General features: G+C 41.9%; 1 protein-coding gene across 2 annotated transcripts in view; it reads left to right on the top strand.

Moving 5' to 3' along the window:
- The window catches only part of POLQ (DNA polymerase theta), a 134,040-nt gene that overhangs the window by 94,829 nt on the left and 22,984 nt on the right, over window positions 1–16,227 (top strand). For both annotated transcript variants that reach the window (XM_066347918.1, XM_066347919.1), the window contains one exon: window positions 15,888–16,072. In XM_066347918.1, coding sequence (XP_066204015.1) covers window positions 15,888–16,072 — 185 coding nt within the window. The remainder of the gene's footprint in view (window positions 1–15,887; window positions 16,073–16,227) is intronic.

Raw genomic sequence — 16,227 nt, 5'->3', positions numbered from 1 at the left:
TCTGTACCCCAGGCTCTGCCCCTGTGTCACATTTAGGTAGGGATTTGCAGTTGATGGGATTCTATGGCAATGTCATATAATTGGCTTTAGTCTTGCTGGTAGTCAAGGCTTGCTGGCATTTGCAGGGTCCAACGATGAGAGAGTTTGCTTTCGTGGATTCTCTCTCCTAGTCCCCCCTTCCTGAATTAGCAGCCTGGTGATCCAGCTATAAGGCTGCCACTGCTTCTGCCTGGGGAGTAAGAGGCTCAAAGAGCTGGGAAATCCCCACTCTATCCCCACTCAGTGCAAGGCTTTGGGAAGGGCTCTGGCAGTCAGGGCCTCCAGTGTAATCAGGCGGGGGTGGGAGTCAATTGTTGTCAAGGTGACTGTTCAGCGCCTAGCATTCAGTTGGACCTCTCAACCCAGGCTTTCCACACTTTGTAGCCTGTTTTGGCTGGTAAGAAGAGGCACTAGTCTCTGCTTGCGACTAGTGTGGTATAGATCTTATTATCTGCCAAGTCCTTCTTGTTAGCGTTTATCCCTGAATATGGAGGCTCTATCAATCAGAAGTTGCCCCCGCCCCTTTAGCGAGAGGCACTAAAAAATATCACGCCTCTTGTCTTGGGTCGGTGAACTGAGAGAGATCTTATCAATTAGAACCGAGGGTGCGCAGATTTCACGGGTTAAGTTAATTTTAGTATTGGGTCACAGCTGTGCTCCCGAAGGTATTTCAGGCTGCCTGCGCGCGCCCCTCCCCCAACGCTTGATTGTTAGCTTGAATGGTGGGTGAGGTGCCCCGCCCGTGGAGAGAATCTCCCAAGTAGGGAATACCGCCCTGGCGGCCTCTCCCGCTCCCCGTTAGCGCGGGCCCGCTGGGAACGTTAGCGGTGCTCGGTCTGCAATGCTCGGTCTGCAACCAGACCGGGAGCGCGCCAGCAGCTGCTCGCCGCTCGTTCTGCAACCGACCCGGGCTGGCGGCGGCGGCCGGCGGCGGCGGCGGCGGCCGGCGGCGGCTTCCGAGTGCGGGATGACTTACCACAGGCGCACTTTCTCGCGGCTTGAGTGAACGTCCCTGGGGTAGCTTCCTCCACACCCTCGTCTCTCAGATTCGAGTGATAACAGTCCTATTGCTTTCAGTTTGCTCCGAAGATAAATTTTCCTGTTTCTAGTTGATAAATTTGTTGTGATTTTGGGGAGATCTGTCGGACGCGCTGCTCACGGCGCCATTTCCGTGACGTCACCCCCTATTGCCATTTTAAATCTTGCTTTCTATCAGTTTTGTGTCTTGTTTGATCCTTCTCTTTCGTTTTTCTATCTTTTGTTTTTATTTGGTTGTATTCCATACATCTTTCCTCTGTTGCTATCTTTTTTATCTCATGTGCTTCTGTGGTGGTTTTTTCAATGGTGGTTACCTTTGAGTAATGAAAAGGGTCCCTACCCTGTACATTGTAGCGAACTATTTTGTGAGTACTTTTGCACTCCATCGTCCTTTGCTTCTGTTAATCTCCATCTTCTCCCCCCCTTTCTTTTTGTTGTCACAGTTTAAATTTGGTTTTATTGTGTTCTTCTTGGAGCTTTAATTTGTGGCTCTGTTTTTTTCTGTTTTTTTGTATCTGATTGGAGAACCCCCTTTAGTAATTCCTGGAGTGGGGGTTTTCTGATGATAAATTCCCTCATCTTTTCTGTATCTGTGAATGTTTTTATTTCTCCTTCATATTTGAAGGATAGCTTTGATGGGTATAGTATTCGTGGCTGAAAGTTCCTCTCTTTCAGGACTTTAAATATGGGGGTCCACTCTCTTCTAGCTTGTAGAGTTTCTGCTGAGAAATCTGATGATAATCTAATGGGCCTTCCTTTATATGTTGTATTCTTCTTTTCCCTGGCTGCCTTGAGAATTTTTTCTTTGCTGTTGGTTTGTGTCAATTTCATTATGATATGCCTTGGAGTAGGTTTGTTGGGGTTAAGAAAACTCAGAGTTCTGTTTGCTTCTTGAACTTGAGGCTTTAGTTCTTTCCACAGGCTTGGGAAGTTCTCATCTATTATTTGTTTGAGTATGTTCTCCATTCCATTTTCACTCTCTTCTCCCTCTGATATACCTATTATTCTTATGTTATTCTTTTTGATGGAGTCAGATAATTCTTGTAGGGCTATCTCATTTTTTTTAATTTTGAGTCTCTTTCTTCTTCTCTCTGTTGTGCCTCAAGTTGCTTGTCTACTATTTCACTAATCCTCTCTTCTGTCTGACCTGTTCTAATAGCTAAGCTTGTTACTTTGGTTTTCAGCTCGTGAATTGAGTTTTTCATCTCTGTTTGATTTGTTTTTATAGTTTCAATTTCCTTGGACATATATTCTTTGTGTTCATTGAGTTGTTTTCTGAGCTCCCTAAATTGCCTTTCTGTGTTTTCTTGTATATCTCGGAGGATTTTTAGGATTTCTATCTTGAATTCTCTGTCATTTAGCTCCAAGGTTTCCAATATATTAAATTTTTTCTCCAAAGATTTTTCCTCATCTAGCTGTGTTACCTCTCTTTCTTTTGTATCCATGATATTCAATTTTCTCTTCCTTAATGACACCTGAGGGTGGTTTTGTTGATAGTATTAATGAGATTTAATAAAGAATAAAAAGTTAAAAAAATAAAAAATCGAAAAGAGTTGTTTTTTTTAAAAAATTAATAATCAAATAAAGAAAAATAAAATAAAATAAAAATTTTAAAAAAAGGAAATTATTCCCCCCCTCCTTTTTTCCTCTCCTCTCCTCTCCCCTCTTTCTTGAGAAAATCTTGTGGTGAATTGTGAATTATAACAAACAATGCCTGTAATGGAGGGCCTGAATTGGGGGAAAGTAATAAAGGGGCAAAAAAAAGAAAAAAAAAAAAAAAGAAAAAAGAAGGGGGTATGGACCCACAAAAAGCAAATAAGGAAAAAATTTGGGTCAAGAATAAAATGATTTGCTTTAAGATGTTGGTTGACTAAGAGTTATGATGAGAGGAATAAGAGGAAAACAGAAAAATGGGGGGACAAATTAAAAAATTACTATTGTATTTAGTGGAACAAGAACTAGATAAAATGGAGAGCGAGGGATGGGGGCACTGCTAGTGAGTTAAAAAGGTGAAGTAAAAAACCCCCCAAAATGCCACAAACATAAGTTTGAGTCCCAGATAAGATAATTTGTTTGTTATTGAGGTTTGAATGAGAGGAGATGTAAAGGAGAAAGGAAGAAACTAATATAGAGGGAGAAAAGAAAGAGAGAGAGAGAAAGAAAGAGGGAACCACTAAAAGAAGAAAAAAGAGGAGAGAGAGAGAGAGAGAGAGAGTTAAGGGTTTTGGAGTGCAACACTCATAGAGAGAAAGGAAGAGGAGAGAAAAGATAATGGGAGATGTAACACTTATGGGTAGTGTAGTTCAAGGAGAGGAGAGAGTAAGACCGGCAGAGAGTTAATCGGCCAAATTGGAGGAGGAAAAAAATATCAAGAATGAAGATAAGAGAAACAAACGAACAAATATAATAAAATGGGATAGGTTATAATGTCTGCAGATTATTCTTGATTTTGAGAGGTTATCTTCTTGCTTTTTCTTTTCTCTCCCTCTTCCTGGTCGGTGACTCTGTAGCCTGGGTTCTGCCCCTTTGGCACGCTCAGGTAGAGGTTTGCAGTTGATAAGTCTCTATGGCGATGTCATGTATTGTGCTTTAGTCTCGTTGGCAGTCGAGGCTCATTAGCATTTATAGGCTCCGACAGTGAGAAAGTCTGTGTTCCTGGAGCCTTTCTCCTAGTCTTTCCTTCCTCAATTAGTAGCCTGATAATCCAGCTATGGGGTTGCTGCTGCCTCTGCCTGGATAGTAAGAGGCTCAGAGAGCTGGCAACTCCCCACTCTATTTCCACTCAGCACAGGGCTCTGGGTAAGGCTCAGTCAGTCAGAGCTGCTAGCATAATCAGGCAGGGTTTCCGCCCACTCAAAGACCTCTGGCTCTGCCACTCTGTCCGGTAACACAGGCGGGCGCCCACTTCCGGGGTGCTTGGAGGAAACTCTCGCTCACTATCTGCATGCGCAGACCAGGATATCGGCCAGCAGTCTCACGCTCTGAGTGAAACCCCCAACCGCATGGAAAAGTTGCAGCGTTGGAATTGGCTCTCGCTCCGTCCCCGTGCGCGGCTTTTGCAAGGCGCTGGGGCGGCCCGAGATTCCGCTTTGGCCCACACAAAGGCCCCTGACTCTGCCCCTCTGTGCAATAACACGGGCGCGCACTGCCGAGGCACTCGGAGGAATCTCTCGCTCACTATCTGCGCGCGCAGACCAGGATATGAGGCTGGCCGCGTTTCCCTCTGAGTGAATCACCTACCAGCACTGTAACGTTCCACCCTTGGAATTAGTTCTCGCTCCCTCCCGTGCGCGGCTTTCCCAGGGCGCTGGGGCTGCCCAGAGATTCCGCTTTCAGCCCACAGAAAGGCCTCTGATTCTGCCTTTCTGTGGGGTAACACGGGCACCCACTCCCGGGGCTTAGGAAGAAATCTCTCGCCCACCTTCTGCGCGCGCCGACCAGGAGTTCGGGTAAAATGGCTGCCCCGCTTGTCTTTCTTTGTTTGGGTTTGGCGCGAGTGTTAGCTTGTATTGCCCGGGTTGCCACAGGATCAGTTTTTCCTCGGCTTGGATCTCCGTGCCACAGCCTGGTTCGGCTGTTTGTGCTGCGGCCTGGATCTTTTCACCCCCTTTGCCCGCCTCAGTTTCTATATTCACGGATCCCAGAGAAAGCCACCCTGTTTAGGTTAGTGAGGAAGGCGGAGCATTTCTTACTCCCTATTTCCTTTGGGGTTTGGTTATATATTTAGCCAATTTTTCGCTCGACCAAACCTTCGGGTGTATTGCGAAACATCTGGAGGCTCCAAGGATAGGTTTTTCTGTTTCTGGTTGAAGATCTTGTTGAGTTTTGGGGGAGATTTATCGGTATCGCTTCCTACCCCGCCATTACTCTGATGTCATCTCCTCGGGAATGTTTTCAAAGCACTGGTAAAGCCTGCCTTATGAATAAGACTCAGCAGTGTGCATTGGTCCCTCCATCTTTCCTGTCTTCTGTGTAGCCCGGTTTTCCCTTTGTGTTGCCAGGTTTAAAACAATCAGTCCTCATGGTCTTTGTGACTTGCTCTGAGGGAAATTTCTGTGGTGTGTGCTAATTTGGCAGCAGTCTGCTCAAACCACGTTTTCCAAGGTCATTATACATCTTTTTGGAAAATTCAGTAGATTTTTTAGTTCTCGTTCTCTCTTTTTTTTTTTTTTTTCATTTTTTGAAGCTGGAAACAGGGAGAGACAGTCAGACAGACTCCCGCATGCGCCCGACCGGGATCCACCTGGCACGCCCACCAGGGGCGAGGCTCTGCCCACCAGGGGGCGATGCTCTGCCCATCCTGGGCATCGCCATGTTGCAACCAGAGCCACTCTAGCGCCTGAGGCAGAGGCCACAGAGCCATCCCCAGCGCCCGGGCCATCTTTGCTCCAATGGAGCCTTGGCTGCGGGAGGGGAAGAGAGAGACAGAGAGGAAAGCACAGCGGAGGGGTGGAGAAGCAAATGGGCGCTTCTCCTGTGTGCCCTGGCCGGGAGTCGAACCCGGGTCCTCCGCACGCTAGGCCGACGCTCTACCGCTGAGCCAACCGGCCAGGGCAGTTCTCGTTCTCTTTGATGATCAACCCTTACTTTCCTCAATTTCTCTCCTCCCTTGATCACTAAGGGCACACCTTTTTTCTCTTTCTCTTGCTTTGCATTTTGTTTCTTTTCCTTTTCTGCTGCTTCCTCTTACATAGTGTGACTCCCAAGGCTACCCTCCTTCTGCCTGTTCTCTCCTCGGTACTCCAGCCATAAGCCTTTTCATCACCAAAACATTTGGAAGTCATGATCTAACTTCCAAATAATCCCTACTATTTGTATACATATTTACTCTCTTATGTTCTGCAAGTTGGCAGGTCAGGTCCAGGTGAGTACAGTTACCTATCTGAATGAATTTGAATTCTGTCAGACACAAAGTCCAAAGGTGAATTCAGGTGTATGATAACATAACCTGCTTGGAAAATTTCAGTTTTGCTTTTTAACTATGAACTATCAGCATTTAACTATTGTAACCATATTTTAGTATTGAGGTCTGTGGCATTAAATACATTTGTTTTTGTTGTGCAACCATTACCACATCCATCTTTGGAACCTTTTCATATTCCCCAACTGAAACCCTGTACCCATTAAACACTAACTCTCCCTCCCCTACTTACCAGCCCAGGGTAACCACCGTTCTTCTTCCTGTCTTTATGGATTTGACTATGCTAGTAGCTCATGTAAGTGTATGTCTGATGAAACTGTATGTCTTAGATATATTAGAGTTTATAATATACATCATGTCACTTCCTTCATAATATATGCATTGCACCATTTCATCCATAACACTGGGGAACAAAATTTTTGTTGCATCCACAAAAACACTTGTTCTTACCTAATTCCAGTGTGCTGATCTCAAATCTGACATTAGTTTTTCTCTGTAATCTACAGTTTTTTTTGCAATCCAAGATTTTAGGTTTTCATCTTATTGTAAAATTTTCAACATTTAGTTTAACATAATGAAGTAGAATGTCTTCTTGGGCATCATCTTTGTGAAAATATAATAATTTATATAATGCAGTAAATACACTAATACACTAAAAAATATGATTGCATCAGAATTTGTCTACAATTTTGAAATAGAACATATTAAAACACTTATTTTAATCATAAAATCTGAGCAAAACTTATTTAAATTCTATTCAGGCAAAAATTTGCGTTTGTAGCTCTTGCGTTTGTGTACTTGTTGAGGACAATCTCGTTTGATGCTCCAGCAGTAGTCTGCCATCATATTTCTGTCCCATCACCCCTGATAATGCTCTTCCATCGTCTTCAGATCTTGATGAAAGTGTTCTCCCTGCTCATCACTAACAGCTCAAGATTTTCAGGAAACTTATCAAGGTGACTGTTCAGGAAGTGAATTTTTTTTTTTTTTTTTTTTTTTACAGGGACAGAGAGAGAGTCAGAGAGAGGGATAGACAGGGACAGACAGACAGGAACAGAGAGATGAAAAGCATCAATCATCAGTATTTCGTTGAGCATTGCAACACCTTAGTGAATTTTTTTTTAATTTGTATTAAATGACTTTATTATGTTGAATCTTCCAATCTATCAAAGTGATATACCTGTCCATCTATATATCTCTGTTTGAATTTCTTTCATAAGAGTTATAATGTTTTCATCACATGAGGCATGCATAGTTATTGTTTGATTTATATATAAATATTTCATTATTGAGCAAATGTAAATGGTATTAGGTTTCAAGTTTCAGTTTCCGCTTGTTCATTGCTCATCTATAGAAATATAACTGATTTTTGTGTGTTGATCTGGTATCCTGTAACCTTTAATAGTTAGTGGGCTGTTTTGTATTGAGGGGCTGTGGTGCCCCTCACCCCCCGCACATCTCAAGCAGCCGCCCCTCGCCCCTGCCACTGGCTCCCAGGGGAATGTTGGGTAAACAGGTGGTGTTTTTTAGATTTGCTCATTTGTATTGAGGGGCCACCACCCCTTGCCCCTACCCCTTGCTTGCTCCCAGGGGGATGTTGGGTAAACAGGTGTTATATTGAGGGGCCACTGCCACTCGCCCCCCGTGCTTCCTGAGCCAAAGACCCTCACCCCCCACGACTCCCCTGTGCATTCCCAGAGCTATCCTCTCACCCCCCACTGGCTCAAGTCGCCGCCCCTCAACCCTGTGTGCTTCCGGAGCCACTGCTGCACCCTCTCGCGCTTCCCCAGCCGCTGCCCCTCACCCCCACGTGCTTCCTGCCCAGGAAGTGAATCTTAACACTCATGTTATATCCAATGTGGCGGAAAGCCAGCAGCATCCTTTGAACCAGAAGTTCATAATTTTCTGCTTTTTTTTTTTTTTTGCCAAGGAAGTTCTTTGTAACTGCCACAAAAGACTGCCATGCTGCTTTCTCCTCCTTATTCATCTTCATGGCAAATTCTTTGTCACGTATGAGGGTTTGAATTTGAGGTCCATCGAATACACCTGCTTTTATCTTCTTGAAAGACAAGGCAGGAAAAGCAGAAATAATATGTTGAAAGCATTCACTTTCTCTATTCAAAGCCTGAACAAACTGCTTCATTAAGCCAAGTTTGATGTGAAGTGGGGGAAAAATGATCCTGTCTCAATTAACTACAGGCTCATTCACAATATTTTGCATCCCTACTTCCAGAGCTTCACATTTCGGCCACTCCTTCTGTGTCCAGTGTTTCTCCCGAGCTCAGCTGTCCCACAAACACAGAAAGCAAGGATACTTCGTGAAACCTCTCTGTTGTCCTAGCAGGAAATTTACCATTTTAAGATCCACACAAATGATCCAGTTATGCTCCTCATACTTCAGAAAGTCAAGGACAATTTTTATGTCATTATAATCTTCTTGCAGATGAGTTGAATAACCAGTTGGAACCGCTGCATAAACATTACCATTGTGTAGAACACATTTCAGACTCTGTTTAGAGCTGTCAAGAAATAGCCGCCATTCTGCTGGACTGTAAGTGGTAACATCTAGCTGGCTGAGAAGACTAGTGATATCATGACAGTAAACAAAGTGTTTGTCTTCGGAAAAAATGTCCACAAAAATATGTTCACGCTTCCTGCAATGGGATACTTTAGCTGACTGGTGAAGTATGTTCTTTTCTTTTCTTTTTTTTTACAGAGACAGAGAGAGAGTCAGATAGAGGGATAGATAGGGACAGACAGACAGGAACAGAGAGAGATGAGAAGCATCAACCATCAGTTTTTCAGCCTGACCTGTGGTGGCGCAGTGGGATAAAGCGTCAACCTGGAACACTGAGGTTGCCGGTTCGAAACCTTGGGCTTGCCTGGTCAAGGCACATATGGGAGTTGATGCTTCCTGCTCCTCCCCTTCTCTCTGTCTCTCTGTCTCTCTCTCTAAAAATCAATAAGTAAAATAAAATAAAATCATCAGTTTTTCGTTGCAACACCTTAGTTGTTCATTGATTGCTTTCTCATATGTGCCTTGGCCACGGGCCTTTAGCAGACCGAGTGACCCCTTGCTCGAGCCAGCGACCTTGGGTCCAAGCTGGTGAGCTTTTTGCTCAAGCCAGATGAGCCCGCGCTCAAGCTGGTGACCTCGGGGTCTCAAACCTGGGTCCTCCGCATCCCAGTCCGATGCTCTATCCACTGCGCCACCACCTGGTCAGGCCATTCTTTTCTTGAAGTCTGGAGGCTAATAACTCAGCTGTTTTCTTTGATAGGTCCGGTCTCTTACTAAGTCATTCAATTCGGGTTGGCTAAACTGCTGAGGGGTTAATGACTGCCTTGCATCAGTAGAAGACCCTTTAGATTCTACAACCATTTCCTCATGCATCTTATCAAAATACACTTGATCATCATGTTCACTTTCTTCATCCTTAGAAGAAATAAAACCACTGAACACTGGAACCAGGAGTGTCTCAGAGTGTGGAATAGGTCGTATTGTTGAAGGAATATTAGGATATGCGATCATATGCTGTTTTTTCTTGCCGATGTCCTTTGTATGGATCAGACAGCAATGACAGTCACTGCTGTGGTCCTTAGGTTCATGCCAAACCATGGGAATACTAAAAGGCATTCCTTTGCATTTTCCTTTGGTCTAGTCATGAAGTATTTCCTCACAATTGTGACACACAATATGAGGAGCCCAATTCTTGTCTTGATCGCCAAGGGGAACTTGAAAATAGGCAATATATGCACGTGTCACAAATGATGAAATATTGCGCCTTTGACGTTGAAGTGTGTAACAGCCACATATATAACAGAAGGTGTCTGGACTATTCTTACATTTACACCTACTCAAAGAAGCCATGATTCAATCTTAAAACAAAATAAGAGGGTGTATTTATCAGATAATAATTTTTTACATTTAAAAACAACTACAATTATGTAAAAGTGATGTTTGTAAAACATTAATTGCCTTGTGGTTATGTTCAATCCAAGAGTCATTGCCCTTTAACTCCAATTTCAAAACCAATGAATACCATTAACTGTAACAAAAATAAATTAAAATTGCATAAAAACTGGAGCATGCACCAAAAAACAGATTTCAGATTTGGAATCAGTGATGCAGAAATATATAGAAACAGTTCTAAAACTTCATGCAACAGAAAATGAAAAAAAAAATTGTTCCCCAGTATAATATAGGAAGTTTTTTCATTTTTCTTATAGTTGATTTAATATTTATGACTGTTATAAACTCTGCTATGTTGTTGTTTTTGCTTTAAACAGTCTATTATCGGCCTGACTGTGGTGGCGCAGTGGGTAAAGCGTCAACCTGGAAACGCTGAGGTTGCCGGTTCAAAGCCCTGGGCTTGCCTGGTCAAGGCACATGTGGGAGTTGATGCTTCCAGCTCCTCCCCCCTTATCTCTCTCTGTCTCTCTCTCCTCTCTAAAAATGAATAAATAAATAAAAAAAATAAACAGTCTATTATCTTAAAAAATAATTTTTTTTTGGTCTCCTTTTTACTATTTCTAGCACTCTTTGTTTCTTGGAGAAGGTTCAGGTTTTTGTCTATTGTCATTTTTCTTCACCCAAATACGTCAAGATTTCTTGCAATGCAGTTCTACTGACAGTGACTTCTTTCAGCATTTCTATGTCTTTAAATTTCTTTATTTTATCTCACTTTTGAAAGATATTTTTACTTGACATAGGTTTATAGGTTTACAGTCCTTCTCTTTTAGCTCTTTAAAAATATATTTCTATTGACTTCTGGTTTATATTATTTCTGATGAGAAGTACACCACCATTTTTTCTTGCTATTCCTCCAAGCACAATGTATCTGTTTCCTGGATGCTTTTTCAATTTTAAAATTTATTATTCAGTTTTAGCAATTTAATTTGGGTGTAAGTTTCTGGGTAGTTTTTTGTGCATTGCTTCTGGGATTTTTGAATTTGCTCAATTTCTTTAGTTTCATATATTTTTTTCTTTAAATTATGTGCTTATATTTTTATTAAATTTAAAGCATTTTCAATCGTTATTTCTTGTAATATTTTTGTCCCTATCTCCTTTCTTCCTTTTACTTGAAATGTACATAGTAATACCCCTTGGTACTGTCCCACAGACCGCTGAAGTCTTTTTCTTTTCTTTTTTATTCCCTTCTCTCTGTTTTTTCACTCTGTGCTGCAATGAATATTTTCTGTTGACTATTTTATTTGTTTTAAAATATTTTACTATTTATTGATTTTAGAGAGAGGAGAGAAAGAGAGAGAAAGGCAGGGGGAGAGGAGCAGAAAGCATCAATTTGTAATTGCTTCTTGTATGTGCCTTGACCAGGCAAACCCTGAGTTTCAAACCAGCCACCTCAGCACTCCAGGTTGACACTTTATCCACTGCGTCACCACAGGTCAGGCATCTGTTGACTATTGTAATGGTCACAGAGCTTTTTGTTTTCAATGTCTAATTGCTGTCACATCCTTTTAGTGAGTTTTACATTTCAGATATTGTACTTTTAGAATTTTCACTTGATATTTTTGTAGTTTTAATTACTTTATGGCAATTCACTATTCGTTCCATTATTATTTTCATATTTCTTTAAATTCCTGAAAATATTTATGTTAGCTATTTGAAATTCCATCATCCCTAGTCCTGGCTGGAGAGCTCGGTTGGTTAGAGCACCGTCCCGAAGCACAGAGGTTGCTGGTGCAGTCCTGGACAGGACACACACAGGAGCAGAGCAATGTTCCCCTTTCTCCACCCCCTCCACCTTCCTCTCCCTGAAATAAAAAAAAAAAAAAAAAATTAAAAACTAGGCCTGACCTGTAGTGGCGCAGTGGATAAAACGTCGACCTGGAAATGCCGAGGTCGCCGGTTCGAAACCCTGGGCTTGCCTGGTCAAGGCACATATGGGAGTTGATGCTTCCAGCTCCTCCCCCCTTCTCTCTCTCTCTGTCTCTCTCTCCTCTCTATCCTTCGCTGTCTCTTTCTCCTCTCTAAAAATGAATAAATAAATAAAAAAAAATTAAAAAAAAAGATCAGAAAAAAATTAAAAACTAAAATGTCATCGTCGCTAATCTCAGGACCATTTTTGTGTTGATTGAATATTCTTCTGGTCAAAGTTACATTTTCCTGGTTCTTCTTACATCCAGTATTTGGTTTTTTTGAACACTAGATATTATGGTTGCTACAGCACTGACTCTGTATTTTTGTAGTCTTAATTAAATAGCATTTTCTTCCGGCAATTTACTCTTACATGAGCTGGATAATTTTGAGACTTCTACAGCGTTGTTAGCAGATGTTTATAGTAGCCTTTATTGTAGGGTTAGATTAGTCTTGATTGTAAGGCATGGCCTTGCCGGGGTTCTGGTGCTCAAGTTGTAACAAGGTCTCTCCATTCAGTTTGACCAGAACTTGGACATCTCTCAACATTTGAGAGTATGTTGTTCAAGTAATTGTTCAGGTTACAGCTATGCAATGGTGGTTCTTTTCTTTGGTGGTAGTAATTTCTTTAGTGTATTTATCTCCTGTTCCCTATACAACCCAGTATTTGGTCCAAAATCCAAAGACATGACTATGCCGATTTCTGGTACTCCTTTTATGCACAGCTCCTTTCTCTCCCTATTTTCACAAATTCTAGCTGCCTCGGTAGGCCCGAACGCCAGCTGCTTCCTCAGCTCAGATAGACAGAGTGCTTTGTTTTCTCTCCTTCCTTGCAGTGCATTCTGGAAAGTGCCTCCATTCAGAAACCTGAGACGGTTGCATGACTCACCCCATCTCCCCTGTGCTCCCCGCTCCTCAGAAATTATAGTCCTGAACTGCCTGTTGTCCAACACCTGAAAAGTTATTTCATATATTTTGTCGTTTCTCTTGTTTAGAACTGGTTATTCATTCACATAGTTCAGCAATCAAAATATATAAAAGGTATATATTGATAAGCTTTGCTTTTTTCCCTGTCCTAGCTACACCATTATCTATAACTCTTATAGATAACTGCATATATGAGTTTCTTATATATGCTTTCAGTATTTTTATGTGGCTATAAGCAAGTAAGAATGTGTAATATTTTCTCCTATTCTTCCACAAAGGTAAGCATTCCATATATACTGTTATGTGCCTTGCTTTTTCACTTGATATATACTGGAGATTTGTGATTCTCAGTGAATAATTTGAATATAAACCAGTTTAATGTGTGTGCAAGTAATCTATATCAGTGGTCCCCAACCCCCGGGCCATGGACCGGTACTGGTCCGTGGGGCATTTGGTACTGGTCCGCAGAGAAAGAATAAATAACTTACATTATTTCCATTTTATTTATATTTAAGTCTGAACGATGTTTTATTTTTTAAAAATTACCAGATTCCCTCTGTTACATCCGTCTAAGACTCACTCTTGATGCTTGTCTCGTAAATTCGACAATTATGTTTAAAAATATCACAGTTTTTACGTCTGTCGCACAATTTTATTTTGTGCATTTATCAGTCCCACCCTAAAGGCTGGTCCGTGAAAATATTTTCTGACATTAAACTGGTCCATGGCCCAAAAAAGGTTGGGGACCACTGATGTATATAGCAATCTAAGGGTTTGTTTACTGAGTCACAGAGTAAAAACCTGTTTACTTTTTTTTTTTAATTTTTATTTTAATGGGGTGACATCAATAAATCAGGGTACATACATTCAAAGGAAACATTTCCAGGTTATCTTGTCATTTAGTTCTGTTGCATACCCATCACCCAAAAGAGAGATCGTCCTCACGTCACCCTCTATCCAGTTTTCTCTGTACCCCTCCCACTCCTCCCCTTCCTCCCTCCTCCCTCCCCCCACCCCCCCACCCCCGTAACCACCACACTCCCATCCATGCCTCTTAGTCTCGCTTCTATGTCCCACCAATGTATGGAATCCTGCAGTTCCTGTTTTTTTCTGATTTGCCCATTTCACCCCACACAATTCTACCAAGACTCCACCATTCCGCTGCAAGTGATCCGATGTCATCATTTCTCCTAGCTGGATAGTATACCATGGTGTATATGTGCCCCATCTTCTTCATCCAGTCCTCTATTTTTTTTTTACAGTGATTAAAAGCCTTTAAGCAAACTCTTGGCCAATACAGCAAGAATCCCTAAAAGAGTAGTGTCCTTAACATGTTCACCAAGTCCAAGTTGGCCCCATCACCATGCCAAATCCCTGAGAAATGCAACCCAACCACAGTTCAGTCTGTTAGGAGCTGTCACAGGGAGCAGGAGTCCAGGAAAGTTCCCCACAGGAAAAGTCCGTGTGGCACTGGAATTGTTGTCACCATTCTATACTTTGCAGCTCATGTCCAAGTCCCAATGACCGCTGCTTCTAGCTGGTAATGATTCAGGTAGACTGGAAAAAGCCATTTGCAGCATGCATGGGTATGGAGCTTCTGTTCTCCTCTGCCTGGAGAGTTGAGGACCAGGTTGCTTTCCCTGGAGCTCTGGCGACTGTGGCATGCTAAAGAGAACCTTGGGATACACTAAGCTGGGGTGGCAAAGGTAAATTCATAATACAAGTTGGCAAAGGGGGAAAGAGAGCTCTAAATTAGGAGTAGTCCCAGCCTGAAATATGAGTGGGGCATTGAGGTAGGAGGGCTAAAGGAAACACTATATATTAAGCAAAGCAGCAGAAAATAGGACTATCAACACCACAACAGAGATTCTTTGAGGGAAGAATAAAAAAACCTGACTATTCAGGCAAAACATAGTTAAGTGGCCCTTGTGCGAATGAGATCAGTTTACCTGCTTTTTGGAAGAAATACCCTAGGCTCGTCCACAGTGTCGTAGATGGGGCCAACGGCCCTGGGCACCTTCAGCCTTCAGTGGCAAACCGCAGCTTTCTGGGCAAGGTTAAAAAACCTGTTTACTTTTGAAAGGTATTTTCAAATCACCATCTGATGGGGGCCAGTTACCATTCACTTCCTAGTAACAATCGATAGCCTTTCTTTCTCAGTCTTGCCCCAGAGTGTGCTCTTAAACTTCTGGATTTTTGCAATATAAGTAGAGGAAAATTGTTTCTTGCTGTAGACTTAATTTGCATTTCTGTTATTGTGAATGAGGTTGAAAATTCTTTAATATGTTTAAGTTTCTTTTATTCTTATTTCCGTGAACTGCTTGTTTATGTTTTGTTTTGTCTTTGATTTATAGCACCCTTTTTATAATATGGCAATGAGTTCTTTGTAATATCAACTGCAAATATGTTTTCTACTTTTTCTTTGAACCTGCATTTATTTTTCAATTTTGGTTTTTTCATGCCTAGCTAATTCAATCATTTCTAATCCACAGGTAAATGATCTGAACCCTCTTAAAAACTTTTCTTCACCTATCAACCACTTGATTTTTTTTTTTACTGACTGTTTTTATCAAAGTAGAGCACCCATTTCTCTCCAGCCCGCTTAAAATGTGCACATATTAGAAACTATATAGTTTCTTTGTTCATTCATATGTTCGTTCATTCAATCATCCATTCACAACCATTTAAGATTCCATTATGTGCCAGGAACCATGTAAAGTTTTATAGAATGCAAAAGAAAATGAAGTCTCCCATCCCTACCAGTCAGTGCTGTGTGGGAGAGGCATGAAAGACCCCTTGCAGGCGATGCGTTAGCTGCTGTGGGAATGGGGGTGGGGGGAGCATGGCCCCCGTGGTTCAGGAGCAGAGGGCAGGGGCAGCTTTACACACATTATGGGTACTTGAAAGCTAAATGAAAAATATGGTCTAAGTGACGGAACTGAATGGCATTATATAAAGAGCACGTTTTAACTTTTGGATGCATGATCTCATGGTTCTATGTAAAAACTAAATTTCTGTCATCCTACTCAATTATATAAAACTTGAATTTGCCTTTGCATCAGCTTTTCTAAAATTCTTCTGCTTCAGGTGGTGTAATATTAGCTGCTGATTACTCTCAACTTGAACTGAGGGTCTTGGCTCATTTATCCCACGATACTCGTCTCATTCAAGTATTGAACACTGGGGCTGATGTTTTCAGGAGCATTGCAGCTGAGTGGAAGATGATCGAGCCAGAGTCTGTGGGGGATGAGCTGAGACAGCAAGCAAAGCAGGTAATCTGAGTGATCACGCTTAACATAAATGAGAATTTTAATGATTCAAAAAATTGAAAAATTGTCTCAATCATTTACAGTTGAGGACTGATTTCTTCTTTGGATCTTTCAAACCACATTTAGTTTAGCCTGTCTCATGGTATTCATTATACTTT

The sequence above is a fragment of the Saccopteryx leptura genome, chromosome 8 (assembly GCF_036850995.1).
Source record: "Saccopteryx leptura isolate mSacLep1 chromosome 8, mSacLep1_pri_phased_curated, whole genome shotgun sequence".
Lineage (NCBI taxonomy): Eukaryota > Metazoa > Chordata > Mammalia > Chiroptera > Emballonuridae > Saccopteryx > Saccopteryx leptura.
The sequence above is the reverse complement of the archived record's forward strand: the minus strand, read 5'-3'. Positions and strand labels throughout refer to the sequence as shown.